At 38.7% G+C, this 15,909-nt stretch overlaps 1 protein-coding gene across 3 annotated transcripts in view; it reads left to right on the top strand.

Annotated features, from left to right (window-relative positions):
* The window catches only part of GRM5 (glutamate metabotropic receptor 5), a 606,414-nt gene that overhangs the window by 479,214 nt on the left and 111,291 nt on the right, over positions 1-15,909 (top strand). For all 3 annotated transcript variants that reach the window (XM_018043523.1, XM_018043522.1, XM_018043524.1), the window contains exon 5: positions 13,448-13,694. In XM_018043523.1, coding sequence (XP_017899012.1) covers positions 13,448-13,694 — 247 coding nt within the window. The remainder of the gene's footprint in view (positions 1-13,447; positions 13,695-15,909) is intronic.

A 15,909-nucleotide genomic window follows, 5' to 3' on the forward strand; every position in this document is an offset into this window, starting at 1 on the left:
TCAGTCATCTTGATTTCCTTAGTTTCTTCATGTATAGTGGAAATAGCTCCTAGCTCCCTGAGTCTTATATTTAAATGCTTTTAAAGCACTTATTTGTTAGCTCACATTTCAACAGAGCTTTCTTAGCAACCTGAAGTTCATAGCCCACCTATGGCTGCCTCTTATCATGGAGGGATAAGACTAGAAAGAAGATGAAATGGTGTAAGGAGAATTCAAACTTGAATTGCACTGAATTGACTCCCTGTTGCATCCTGAATGCTAAAACAGATTAAGATATCTTTCTTTAAAACACACACACACAAATATTGAGTCTTCATATCTGAAACTAATATAATATTGTAAATTAACTATACTTCATAAAAATAGATAAATAGAGACAAAATCAGGGAAGGGAGGTGGGAAACCACATGCATCAAAATGACTGAAGGAGAAATTACAAAGGTTACACTTCCACTGGTTTTCTTCTGGCATATTTTTTCCTTTTTTTTCTTTTTTTGAATTTGTAATCATTTGGAATGTTTGGGTGGCAAGGGAAGATAGTCACCAGGACATCTACAAGACCCTAATGTTGCCCAAAGAGGTTAGATGTTCCCAGATGCCTAACAAAACCAAAGGACTTGGCAGACTGCGCAGGAACACTGTATCCCTTGGGTTTCAACTTCTTGCTCTCGGTCAGCTTTTTCTACAGATTGGGCCCAGGTCTTGGGCAGCACTAATGGGCATTATTTGAGGGAACAGAAACACAGCCCTTTCCAAGAAAGACCTGATCTTGTTATCAGTTTGTCTTCCCTAACTTTATATCTTAATCAGAATATTTTTAAAAGATGACACAATAATACTGTTCAGGGAGCGCATATTTCCAATGCAAAGCAATTGAGTATATCAAAAAGGACACTGATCTTGGCATTAGAAATCCTTGTCAACTTCCAATGATTATTATCTTTGTGACCCTGGGAAACCTACTTGACCTGTCTGCACCTTTGCTTCTTTATCTCTACAGGATGGAAACAGTATTGATGATGCACCTGGCTATTGAATGCCAAAATTATTTTTTAAAGCATCATACAAATGCAAATTTTCATACTTGCCTCCATTCAATTCAACAAACAGTACAGTAACCAGGCCCCGAGCACTTTCGATTTACAAATGAATAAGGCTCCAACTGGCCTTTGTGCCAATTGCTGTCTTTTGTCCAGGAGGCACAAAGAAAAATCAGGAAGGGAACCTGAAAGATGACTGCTGGAGAGCTCTCCTGGGCATCACATCAGGAGAGACCTTTGGCTTGCTTTTATTCTCCAGAGTCTTAACCACAAAACACAGCGGCTACACGTTATTATGATCTACATCTTGGCACAGTTAATCTTGATGAAGCATCGACCTTGTGCCAGGCTGTGTGCAACGTAACATTTCATTCTCACATCCCCTTTTCAAGATAAAGGTCACCATATTTAACAGATGGTTAAGCTGAATTTTAAGAGAATCCAAGTAACTTCTCCAAGTCACAGAGCTACGAAGACATCAAGCAGGAATTCAAACCTAGATCCCTTTCTTCTGCTCAAAACAAAAGAATGAGAATCAAAGTACCTACCTACCACCTTTCACTAGCCACAAAAGCACCTACTGCTAAACCCTGATTGTGGGTTAGGAGGCTGAGTGTAGTACCTGGCTTAGGCTCAATATGAAGCACTTAAGCATGGCCTCAAAGACTGCCTGGAAAGAGAATCAGTCAGGTGAGGAACTACCTCCATTTAGGGAGTTACATGGAGGAAGGGAGCTCGACTAACTTGGGAACTGGATGTTTCAAATCCTCCTCCCCCTAAGTATGCCCACATTTCTAATACATAGTGGGAAGGGTACCTGACAAAGGTATAGGGTGACCAAGCAGATGCTGCAAATTCGGTTCCAGACTATCACAATAAAGTGAATGCTACAGTAAAGCAAGTCTCACAAGCTTGTAGGTTTCCAAGTGTATATAACAATTATGTTTAGATACTGTACTGTTGCCTACAGTACATACATACATGGTACAATAGCATTATGTCTAAAATAAAGATGCACATACCTTCATTCAAAAATCCTGTGCTGCTAAAACATAGTAACCATCATCTGTACTTTCAGTAAGTCATAGCAGTAGCAGCAAAGAACACTGATCACAGATCACCATCAGTTCAGTTCAGTTCAGTCGCTCAGTCATGTCTGACTCTTTGCGACACCATGAACCACAGCACGCCAGGCCTCCCTGTCCATCACCAACTCCCGGAGTTTACCCAAACTCATGTCCATTGCGTCGGTGATGCCGTCCAAACATCTCATTCTCTGTCCTCCCCTCCTCCTCCCGCCTTCAATCTGTCCCAGTCAGGATCTTTTCAAATGAGTCAGCTCTTCGCAACAGGTGGCCAAAATATTGGAGTTTCAGCTTCAACATCAGTCCTTCCAATGAATATTCAGGAGTGATTTCCTTCAGGATGGACTGGTTGGATCTCCTTGCAGTCTAAGGGATTCTCAAGAGTCTTCTCCAATACCATAGTTCAAAAGCATCAGTTCTTTGGTGCTCAGCTTTCTTCACAGTCCAACTCTCACATCCATACATGACCACTGGAAAAACCATAGCCTTGACTAGACAGACCTTTGTGGACAAAGTAATGTCTCTGCTTTTTAATATGCTGTCTAGGTTGGTCATAACTTTCCTTCCAAGGAGTAAGCGTCTTTTAATTTCATGGCTGCAATCAACATCTTCAGTGATCACCATAACAAGTATGATAATAATGAAAAAGTGTGAAATTAGAATTACCAAATGTGACACAGAGACATGAAGTGAGCAAATACTGTTGGGAAAAATAGTGTCCATAGACTCGCTCAGCACAGGGTTGTGACAGTCTTTCAACTTATGAAAAACATGATATCCACAAAGAGGAATAAAATAAGGTATGCTTGTATAGAGAAAATGATAGGGAGATCAGAAGAGCAAGATTAATTTTAGTACCTGAAACCGTGGTGGCTTTAGGAAAGATGTGTTCTTCCTACTAACACTAACCTTGATTAGTGTTAGAAAGGTTGAGGAAAAGAAAACAGAAGGGATAGTCCAAGTTGGTTAACTCATTTAACAAATACTTATCAAGGGCCTACTATGTGCCAGGAATTGTTCTGGGAAGTGTTCTAAGAAGTGGTAAGGAGAAAAATAATGTTGAGAAAGGAGACAGGGAGGGAGGGAGTGTGTGTGTGTGTGTGTCTGTGTGTGTGTGTGTCTGTGTGTGTGTGTGTGTGTCTGTGTGTGTGTGTGTGTGTGTGGTGAAGGGGAGTGGAACAGAGATGAGACTTAGACAGGATATCAGAGAAATCTCACAGAGGAGATGATATGAGGAAAGACCTGAATTGGGGAGGGAATAGCTCTGCACATCTCTGAGGCAGATATTCCCCACGTAGAAGGAACAGCCAGTATTGGGTTGACCAAAACATTTGTCCAGGTTTTTCCAAAACACTAATAATCCAAATGAACTTTTTGGCCAACCCAATTCAAGGGCCCAGAGGCATGAGCATGCCTGGAATGCTTGAGGATCAGGGAGGAGGATGGTGCAACTGCAGAGGATTGACTCATTGAGTGATTTAACTATTTTTATTAAAATAGAGTTGATACACAATATGATGTTAGTTTCAGGTGTACCACATAGTGATTCAACATTTATGTAAATCATTTATTGGAAAATGGTCACCACAATAAGTCCAGTGACCATCTACTCTCATACAAAGTTAATACAATATTTTTGACCACATCCCTCATACTGTATATTATATCCTCATGATCTGTTTATTTTAGAACTAGAGGTTTATACCTCTTAATCTCCTCCACCTATTCCACCCAACACCCCACCACCACCCTGCCCTTGGGCAACCACCCTGTATGAGCCTATTTTTGTTCTGTTTTGCTTATTTGTGTTTTAGATACCACATGTAAGTGAGATCATTTGGCATTTGTCTTTCTAACTTATTTCACTTAGTGTGATGCCCTCTACATCCATCTATGTTGTCACAAATGGCAAGCTTTCTTTTTTATGGCTGCATAATATTCCATTCTGTGTGCGTGTCTGTGTCTGTGTGTGTGTGTGTGTGTGTGTACCACATCTTCTCTATCCATTTATCTACTTATGGAATTTGGCTTGCTTCCTCGTCTTGGTTATTATAAGCAATGCTGTAATGAGCAGTGGGGTGCATATATCTTTTCATGTTAGTGTTTTGTTTTCTTTGACTGAACACCCAGACATGAACCTGCTGAAAGCATGACTTATCTTTTTGAGGGCCCTCCACACTGTTTTTCCATAGTGACTACACCAGTTTATGACCCCACCAATTCTCAAGAGCTCCCTTTCTCCATAGCCTTGCCACCAGTTCATACGCCTTGATGCTAGTCATTCTGACAGGCATGAGGTAGAAACTCATTGTGGTTTGTATTTGCATTTCCCTGATGATTAGTGGTGTTGATTATTTTTTCATGCATCTGTTGGAACTCCACATGTATTCTTTGGAAGAATGTCCATTGAGGTTCTCAGACCACTTTCCAACTTGATTGTTTCCCTGATTTTGAGTTACACCAATTCTTTATATATTTTGGATATTAGCTTCTCATCAGATACATTGCTCACGAATATCTTCCCCCATTCAATAGACTGCCTTTTCATTTTATTACTGTTTTCCTTTTCTACACAAGAGCTTTTTAGTTTTATATAGTACCATTTCTTTAGTTTTGCTTTTGCTTCTCTTGTCTGAGGCAACAGATACAAAAAGTGTTGCTAAGGCTATCAAAGAGTATACTGCTTGTGTTTTCTAGGGGTTTTATATTTTTAGGTCTAATATTTAAGTCTTTCATCCATTTTTAGTTTATGTTTGCATATGGAGTACAAAAGTGATCCAGTTAAAATTTTTGAAAGTAGCTGTCCAGTTTTCCCAACACCATTTATTGAAGAAACTATTTTTTTATATCCTTTACTCTGCTTTCGTAGATTATTAATTGCCGATACAAGAGTAGGTTTATTTCTAAGCTCTCTATTCTGTACCATTGATCCATCTGTCTGTTTTTGTGCCAGTACCATACTGTTTTGATTACTGTAGCTTTGTATTATTATTTGAACTCAGGGAGTTCTTCCAGCTTTGTTCTTTCTTGAGATTGCCTTAGCTATTTGGGATCTTCTATGGTTCCATAGAAACTTCAGGATTATTTTTTCCAGTTGTGAAAAATACCATTGGAACTTTGATAGAGATTACATTGAAGCTGTACATTTCCTTCAGGAGTATGGTCATTTTAACAACGATAACTCTTCCAATTCATGAGGAAGGTGGATCTTTCCATTTCTCTGTGTCATCTTCAATTTGTTTCATCAATACCTTACAGTTATCTGAGTACAAATATTTACTATTTTGGTTAGATTTACTCCTACTGTTTTATTCTTTCCAATGTGATTATAAATGGGATTGCTTTCTTAATTTCTATTTCCAATCATTTGTTGTTAGTATATAGAAACACAACAGATTCCAGAAAACTTGTATCCTGCAAATTTAATGAATACTTCTAATAGTTTCTTTGATGGAGTCTTTAGGGCTTTCTATATATAGTATCATGTCATCTGCAAACAGTGACAGTTTTACTTCTTCTTTCCCACTTTGTGACTCAGCTGGTAAAGAATCCACCTGCAGTGAGGGAGACGGTTCAGTCCCTGGGTTGGGAAGATCCCCTGGAGAAGGGAAAGGCTACCTAATCCAGTATTCTGACTTGGAGAATGCCACAGACTGTATAGTCCTTGGGGTTGCAAAGAGTAGGACATGACTGAGTGACTTTCACATTCACTTTCCTCTTTGGCATTACTTTTCTTTTTCTTATCTGACTGTTACTGCTATGATTTCCAATATGATGTTGAATAAAATAGAAAGAGTGGGCATCCTTGTTTTTTTTGGATCTTGGACGAAATACTCTCTGTTTTTCACTAATGAGTATGAGGTTGACTATCAGTTCAGTCACTCAGTTGTGTCCAACTCTTTGCAACCCCATGGACTGCAGCACACCAGGCTTCCAAGTCCATCACCAACTCCCAGAGCTTACACAAACTCATGTCCATCGAGTCAGTGATGCCATCCAACCATCTCATCCTCTCTCGTCCCCTTCTCCTCCCTCCTTCAATCTTTACTAGCATCAGGGTCTTTTCCAATGAGTCAGTTCTTTGAATCAGGTGGCCAAAGTATTGGAGTTTCAGCTTCAGCATCAATCTTTCCAATGAATATCCAGGACTGATTTCCTTTAGGATGGACTGGTTTGATCTCCTTGCAGTCCAAGGGACTCTCAAGAGTCTTCAACACCACAGTTCAAAAGCATTAAGTCTTCGCCACTCAGCTTTCTTTATAGTCCAACTGTCACATCCATATGACTACTGGAAAAACCATAGCTTTGACTAGATGTACATTTGCTGGCAAAGTAATCTCTCTGCTTTTTAATATGCTGTCTAGGTTGACCATAGCTTTTCTTCTAAGGAGCAAATGTCTTTTAATTTCATGGCTGCAGTGACCATCTGCAGTGATTTTGGAGCCCCCCTCCACCCCTGCCAAAAGTCTCTGATTGTCTCCATTGTTTCCCCATCTATTTACCAAGAAGTGATAGGACCAGATGCCATGATCTTAGTTTTTTGAATGTTGAGCTTTAAGCCAACTTTTTCACTCTCCTCTTTCACTTTCATCAAGAGGCTTTTGAGCTCTTCTTTGCTTTCTGTCATAAGGGTGGTGTCATCTGTATATCTGAGGTTATTGATATTTCTCCAAGCAATCTTGATTCCAGCTTGTGCTTCATCCAGCCCAGCATTTCGCCTGATGTATTTTGCATATAAGTTAAATAAGCAGGGTGACAATATACAGCCTTTACTGATTTGTAAGCAGTCTGTTGTTCCATGTCCAGTTCTAACTGTTGCTTTTTGACATGCATACAGATTTCTCAGGAGGCAGGTGAGGTGATAGGTCTGGTATTCCCATCTTTTGTAGAATTTTCTACAGTTTGTTGTGATGCACACACTCAAAGGCTTTGGCATAGTCAATAAAGCAGAAGTAGACTTATTTTTGGAACTCTCTTGGTTTTTCGATGATCCAACTGATGTTGGCAATTTGATCTCTGGTTCCTCTGCCTTTTCTAAAACCAGCTTGAACATCTGAAAGTTCACAGTTCACGAATTGCTGAAGCCTGGCTTGGAGAATTTTGAGCATTACTTTACTAGCGTGTGAGAGGAGTCCAATTGTGCAGTAGTTTGAGGATTCTTTGGCATTGCCTTTCTTTGGGATTGGAAGGAAAACTGACCTTTTCCAGTCCTGTGGCCACTGCTGAGTTTTTCAAATTTGTTGGCATATTGAGTGCAGCACTTTCACAGCATCATCTTTTAGGATTTGAAATAGCTTGACTGGAATTCCATCACCTCCACTACCTTTGTTCTTAGTGATGCTTTCTAAGGCCCACTTGACTTCACATTCCAGGCTGCCTGGCTCTAGGTGAGTGATCACACCATCATGATTATCTGGGTCGTGAAGATCTTTTTTGTACAGCTCTTCTGTGTATTCTTGCTACCTCTTCTTTATATCTTCTGCTTCTGTTAGGTCCATACCATTTCTGTCCTTTATCAAGTCCATTTTTGCATGAAATATTCCCTTGGTATCTCTGATTTTCTTGAAGAGATCTCTAGTCTTTCCCATTCTGTTGTTTTCCTCTATTTCTTTACACTGATCTCTGAGTAAGGCTTTCTTATCTTTCCATGCTATTCTTTGGAATTCTGAATTCAAATGGGTATATCTTTCCTTTTCTCCTTTGCCTTTCACTTCTCTTCTTTTCTCAGCTATTTTTAAGGCCTCCTCAGACATTGCCTTTCTGCATTTCTTTTTCTTGGGGATGGTCTCTATCACTGCCTCCTCTACAGTGTCACGAACCTTCATCCATAGTTCTTCAGGCACTTTGTCTATCAGATCTAATCCCTTGAATCTATTTGTCGCTTCCACTGTATAATTGTAAGGGATTTGATTTAGATCATACCTGAATTGTCTAGTGTTTTTCCCTACTTTCTTCAGTTTAAGTCTGAATTTGGCAATAAGGAATTCGTGATCTGAGCCACAGTCAGCTCCCAGTCTTGTTTTTTGCTGATTGTATAGAGCTTCTCCATCTTGGGCTGCAAAGGATATAATCAATCTGATTTCAGTATTGACCACCTGGTGATGTCCATGTTTAGAGTCTTCTCTTGTGTCTGATTTCAGTATTGACCATCTGGTGATGTCCATGTTTAGAGTCTTCTCTTGTGTTGTTGGAAGAGGGTGTTTGCTATGACCAGTGCATTCTCTTGGCAAAACTCTTGTTAGCCTTTGTCCTGCCTCATTTTGTACTCCCAAGGCCAAATTTGCCTTTTATTTCAGGTATCTCTTGACTTCCTACTTTTGCATTCCAGTCCCCTATAATGAAAAAGACATATTTTGGGGTGTTAATTCTAGAAGGTCTTGTCGGTCTTCATAGAAGCATTCAACTTCAGCTTCTTCAGCACTGCTGGTTGAGGGAAAGACTTGGATTACTGTGATATTGAATGGTTTTCCTTGGAAATGAACAGAGATCCTTCTGTCATATTTGAGATTGCATCCAAGTGCTGCATTTTGGGCTCCTTTGTTGACTATGAGGGCTACTCCATTTCTTCTAAGGGATTCTTGCCCACGGTAGTAGATAAAATGGTCAATGGAGGTTGACTATGGGTTTATCCAATAGGACCCTTATGCTGAGGTACATTTCCTCTACACCACTTTTAATGGATGTTGAATTTTGTCGTAAGTATTTTTTGCATCTATAGAGAAAATCATATTGCTTCAATTTGTTAATGTGGTGTTGTCACATTGATTGTTTTCTGAATACTGAAACATCCTTGCATCCCTAGGATAAATCCCACTTGATCTTGATATACAATTGATTTAATGTACTTTTGAATTCTACATTCTAGTATTTTATTGAGGATTTTTGCATCTATGTTTATTAGTGATATTGGTCTGTAATGTTCTTTTCTGTGTATGTTGTGTCTTTAGCTTTGGTATCAGGATGAAACTAGCCTCAAAGAATTAGTTCAGAAGTGTTCCTGTCTCTTAAATTTTTTGGAATAGTTTGAGAAGGCTAGGTTTTAACTCTTCTTTTAAATGATTCATAGAATGCACATGTGAAGCCATTTTGTCCTAGACTTTTGTTGCTTAAGAGTTTTTTATTTAGTGACTGATTCAGTTTCATTACCAGTAATTGGTGTGTTCATATTTTCTCTTTCATCTTTATTGAGCCTTAGGAGATTGTTCATTTCTAGAAATGTATCCATTTCTTCTAGTTTGTCCATTTTATTGCCATATAATTATTTGTAGTAATCTCCTGTGATCATTTCTATTTCTGTCGTGTTAATGGTAACTTATACTCATTCATATTCTATTTATTTAGGCCACTTCTCTTTTTTTCCCTTAATTAATCTGGATACAGTTTTATCAATTTTATTTTTTTAAACCTCTTAATTTCATTAACCTTTCCTATTTTTCTTAGTCTCTAATTTATTTTCATTCTGATCTTATAGATCTACTAATTCTGGGTTTTGTTTGACCTTTTCCTCTAGTTACTTTAGGTGTAAATTTAGGTTGTTAACTTGGCCTTTTCTTGTTTCCTGCTGCAGGCCTCTGTCACCATCAACTTTCCTCTTAGAACTGCTTTTGCTGTGTTCCTTAGAGTTGAATCATTGTTTTTCCATTTTTCATGTATTTCTAAGTGTAATTTCCTCTTTGACTTATTCATTGATCGTTGTTTATTTTCATATTCTTTAGACTCCAGCTGTTTGTATTTTTTGTAGTTTTTTCTTGTAGTCAATTTCTGGTCTCATACTGTTATGGTCAGAATTTTATTTATCTAATAACTATTAAATTTATTAAGGCTTGCTTTCTGGCCTAGTATGTGTTCTATCCTAAGTAATGTTCCCTATGCACTTGAAAAGAATGTTGCTTTTGGATGGAATGTTCCATGTGTAGCTATTAAATCCATCTGGTCTAATATATCATCTAAGGGCAATAATTACTGACTTTCTCTCTGGATAATCTGTCCATTGATTTAACTGAAGTCTTAAAAGCATTCTCCTACTATTGAAGTACTGTCAATTTCTCCTTTTATGTTTCTCAGTTATTTGCTTTATATATTGTGATGCTTCTATTTTGAGTACATATATATTTACGGCAGTTATATCTTCATCTTGGATTGATCCCTTTACCATTAAGTAATGTCCTTCTTTGTCTATTGTTACAGTCTATGTTTTAAAGTCCATTTTGTCTGATTCAAGTATTGCTACCTCAGTTTCTTTTCACTTCCATTTGCATGGATTATCTTTTTCCATCCCCTCACTTTCACTCCATGTGTCTTTAGATCTGAAGTGAGTCTCTTATAGACAATGTATACATGGGTCTTGTATTCCTATCCACTCATTCTATGTATTTTGATTGGAACATATATGGACTAAAGTCCCTTTACATTTAAAGAATTATTGATAAGTATTCACTTATTGGGTTTCCCTGGTGGCTCAGTGGTAAAGAATCCACCTGTCAATGCAGGAGACATGGGTTTGATTCCTGGGTCAGGAAGATACCCCGGAGAAGGAAATGGCAACCCCTTCCAGTATTCCTGCCTGGTAAATCCCAAGGACAGATGAGCCAGGTGGGCTACAGTCCATAGGGTCACAAAAGAGTCTGATACAACTTAGCAACTAAACCACAACAGCAATTAGCTCACTGCCTTTTGGTTAATTGTTTGCGGGTTGTTCCATAGTTCTTTTTGTTCCTTTTTCCTTTCTCTCTTCTGATTTTATAACTGCCATGTTATGTTCCGAATCCTTTCTCTTTTGGTGTGTATAGGTTTTTGGTTTGTGTACCATGAGGTTCCTATGTAACAATCTATATTTATAGATGACTATTTTAAGTTAGTGATCTCATAAGTTCAAATGCATTCTAATAAGCTTATACTTTTACCACCACCAGCTCCCACCATTTTAGGGTTTTGATGTCATATTTTACATTTTTAAATTTTGTGTATCCCTCAAGCCCATATTGTATTAACAGGTACAGGTTATTTTAACATTTGTCTTTTACCATCTTAATTGTATATAATTAGTTGCCTTTTCTTGCTAAATATTCAGGGGGGAATAATTTAAATAAAGAGTATTAGGAGTCAGAAGGATAAGGTGTGGAACACCATGAGTCAAAATCCTGTTTGTCTTTGAAAGTCAGGGCTTGGACATTGGCTTTTTCTTTCAGTAATAATGGAGCCACTAGAAAGTCTGATCAGAGGAGTATCATAATCTGACTCTTATTTTAAGAATATTTTTTAGTTATTGCATTAAAAATTTACTGGAGTGGCTATAGAATAGTTTAAAGTAGAAAGAAAGAATCTAATTAAAAGACTATTGCTGTAATCCAGACAGGATATATATCTTGAACCTGACAAAGTAGATTTGCATCAAATAATCTAATTCTGGATATATTTTGAAGATAGACCAAATAGAAGTAGACAGTGAATGAAGGAAAGAAAAAAAGTCAAAAGTGACTTCCAAGAATTGACTTAGCACCTGGAACAAATGCATTTCCAGTGGTATGAGGCCAAATGTCAAACTGTGAATAAAGTCTGTGTAGAAAAGGAAATTGTAAGATTTGGTTGGAAAGTAGCCTAGGGCCAGTGTCTTGTCCTGAGATGGAAACAAGACTAACCGTCTTACACTTATGTCAGGATGAACCATGCTGGCTTCCCTAGGAGCCTCTATGCCAGTACCGTTTGAAAGTCATAAAAAGCCATGTCATCTTTGGAGAGTTCCTATATATCTCTCTTGAATGAAAACTTCTCCCCATATGGAATGTTCTGTCTTTACCTCATCCGTTACTTTTATGCTATACCCATGTTCTTCCCACGTGTTTCACTCCTCTCCATTCCTCAGTCACCAGGCCTGGTAGTAGACTCCATCTCCTAGATACTTCTGTCCTTAATCATGACCTCTGCCCTCAGCAAGGGCATTTTCACCTGTCCCTGGAAACACTGCATTACCACTTAATGGGTATGACTCCACGCCTGTACCCCTTTAAATGTTTCTCCAATGTAGTCAGATTGATCTTTCTAAATTAGAAATCTGATCATGTTTCTTCCTATTTTAAACACAACAAAAGGTCCTAGGGCTCTTAACCTGACTTAAGCAATCCTGCTTTCATCTACTATTCAATTTCTCCTCATTCTCCTACCTCCTACCCTACATTCCAAACATTCCAACCTTTTTAAAGGTTCCCAAACATAGTGTGTTTGATCTCATCTGGGAACCTTCAAACATGCTGTCCTCCACTCTTCATGCATCAGATACTCAGCCACAATGCTCAGCATCAGCGAGTTTTTTGGTCTAGCGCTCCTCCCTATTCAGTCCTGCTAAGATGTTTATCTGCCCTCTAGACTCTAAGTAAACAAAAACAATAATCATGTCTATTTTATTCTTTATTATGTTCCCCACTTTTAGCAAGTTCTGAGCAGTCAGAACTAACAGGCATTCATTTCATATTTGTTTAACCAGTAATTCATCCCAAATGTTTTAGTTCTTTAATGAAATGTTCCCAAGGGCCCTTCACTGAAAGGGATTTCCCCCTCTTTGGACCTCAGTAGATTTTAACTCCACATCTGTTATAGATTTATCACCTTCTGCCTTTCAGTGTTACATAATTTATCTCTATTACTGAACAAGTCTCCTCTTAAGTGCAGAATCCATCTCCAATTCATTTTTATATTTTCCTTAGATCACCATACACAGAGCTTTATGTATACTCAGACTCCAGTAAATATTTAATTAATGGATGAATTAATGGGGCTTAAATATTGTATTTCAGAATTTCCAAATAGGTCAATTTATGGAGCACATATACTCTGAGGTTGGAAGTAGTAGGTGATAAATGCAACTAGGTAAGTTGAGGCAAGGCAATAGGGTATCTACTTTGCTCAGCTAAGACTTAATTAGAGATTTGTTGGAGATTAATTGGAGAAACTGGAAATTTGTTGAGGATATCTAAACCAAGGAAGTATATTATCACAGCTAAGTACTTGGTAGATTAATCTGTCTTTAAGATAAATTTTGTGGAATTTGATGGAGGGCTATACTCCATCCATCCCCAGAATTTGGTAATAGAGGAAGTGAATCTTGGTACTGGAGGGGATTCAGGTCTTCATGGGGAAAAACATGAACATAGAAGACAATTAGGAACACTAATATTATTAGGAATACTATTTTGGCACCTGTTCTTGGTATTTCCTCTGGTTGTAATTGTTATAAATTGTTCTAATGCATTGTCAAATTATTCAGAATCCATAAAGAGCTATCGTAGGATTAAATCTCAAATTTAATCCCTAATTTTTTTCCCACAGGTTCTCTGACTCTGAGAACACATCATGTGCAAGACTCCAAAATGGGATTTGTGATCAACGCAATCTATTCCATGGCCTATGGGCTCCACAACATGCAGATGTCCCTCTGTCCAGGCTATGCGGGCCTCTGTGACGCCATGAAGCCAATTGATGGACGGAAACTTTTGGACTCTCTGATGAAAACCAATTTTACTGGGGTTTCTGGAGACATGATCCTATTTGATGAGAACGGAGACTCTCCAGGAAGGTATTGTTACCATTCTTCTCTAGACACCAGAGCCTGATCACTCTGTCTCTTGATCCTGTGAAGCCTGTTTCTCTCCTTTGTGGTTATCTATGCTTCCAGACATGTTTGCTTAGTTCTGATATCACAAAGTGAGTAAAGACAGAGAGAGGAAGCTCCAGTTCCTGTGGCCAGGAAAAAGTGTGAATGCCGATGTCTAAAACATGCTCTTGGAACCATCACCACACTTCCAAGACCCACACTTAGAGGCAGGAGCCTCACAGTATAGTCGGATAATGAAAAGCCAGTTCATGGTTTCTCTGTACATACTTGCCCCCTTATTCCATGTATTCTTATCTCTTCTTGGGTCACAGAATTATTCTGAAACAGGAAGAATTCCATTTCTGGTAATCCAGAAACAGGACTGAGGTATTATTCTATTGTTTGTTGTAGGTACAGCAAGTTACAAGTCATATTTTATTTTAGAATCCTCCACTGGAACACTTTCTCCCATCTTGAGGACTAAATGGCCTTTTTCTCTAAAATTTTACCTTTCACTTAGAGAGGAGCCTGAGAAATACGAACTCACTCATAATTATAGGCCAGCCTCCAGGGAAGTCATTAAGTACCTAGAACGTTACCATCTTTCACATCTATCTAAGACTCTAAATTCTTAAGTGACTCTTCACAGGAGACTTTTAATCCATGAGGGATAATGTCACTGAAGTGACATTCTGACTTATAGCAGGGCTGAGTCTTCAATCTGCCCTGCATTAGGACAGTCAGGGTCCTTGGGTTGGCCACTGTAAAACCCCTGCTATTTTTCCAGCCACAGCTTTTGCTTGACAGGTATGCCTGGAGAGGCTGTGTTTACACTGTTTGCAGCTGATCCTGCCAAGAGAAGGTCCCGTGAGTCCCTCCATGACTCACACGCCATGTGCCCACACATGGTACCAGCCGTCTTGGTCTAGCTTGTTTCATATGCCTGATGCGAGCTGGAGTTTTTCCCTAATGCAGCTGTTACTATCTCACAAGCTGAACTTCTACATGACAGCAGTTCCAAGTCAGGCAGCCAAGAGGAAAGCTGGATACTTTCTCTGTTCTAGCGAGTTGATGAGTACTGCTCCATGCAAGCTGTTGGCCAAGATAAGACTTTTATATATTGCTTTCTACTTGGCAGAAATGTAAGCATTTTCTCAGGGCCAAAGAGAACTTCACATTCATTGTAAGGCATCTTGGTGTTCGGTGTTTAGTTGTTAAGTCATGTCATTTGTGACCCCATGGACTGTAGCCTGCCAGGCTCTTCTGTCCATGGGACTTCCCAGGCGAGAATACTAGAATGGGTTGCCATTTCCTTCTCCAGAACTTCTTAGGGCAGGTCAATGAATGAGCTCAAGCTTCAGGCTCAGGTCAAGGCTGGGCTCTGACATCGTCCCATGGATTTATTATACCTGTGTGCATCCCTGGAGCACTGACATCAGCTTGGGATTTGTTCATAGCCTTTGCTGACTGAAGCTCCATCCATTCAAATAGTTTTCATGACATGTACCTAAGTCAGTTCCAGAAACCAGACAATGAAGAAATAGCTCAGATGGCTCAGCTCTATTCTAGTGGGAAAGTTTAACAGATCTGAACATCACTGTCTCATTCACAATCTCCCAAATATGCTAGAATGGGGGATGTTTAGGACACTGACCCTTAACCATTTGCAGAACAGGAATCTCTTTAAGACTCAGATGAGATTTATAAGTATTCTCTCATGGACAATTTCCATAAAATTTTGCAAACAATTTCTGGGAATTCACAGTTGTTTAAAGACTTCTCAGTCATTACTAAGGTTGGATATTACAGTAATCTACTAATAAATGATCAGAATCAGCCCCTGAGCATACAAGCCAAACTCAGAAAAAAAGTGGTTTGCAAATTTTCTGTTTTTTTCCAATGAATCCAGTGAAAGTTACAAGATAATTACAACTTATAATCACTAAGTGTGTGTTCTGAGGCAAACACTTAGCTAAATCCTCTACATTTTAATCCTATGAGGTAAGTAATATTATCAAATTCTTTTCTAGCTGAAGGCTCAAACTGAGACTTACAAAAAAATGACTTGCCCAAAGATACAGCCTAATACACGATAGTCAAGATTCTAACTCAGTCTTCTGGACTTTAACTCCTAACCTGATACAGTAGCCTGCCAATTAATCAGTATCAAAATCAAAAAGCCCCTATTCTCCTGGAA

This window comes from Capra hircus, chromosome 29, assembly GCF_001704415.2.
Source record: "Capra hircus breed San Clemente chromosome 29, ASM170441v1, whole genome shotgun sequence".
In the NCBI taxonomy this organism is placed as follows: domain Eukaryota; kingdom Metazoa; phylum Chordata; class Mammalia; order Artiodactyla; family Bovidae; genus Capra; species Capra hircus.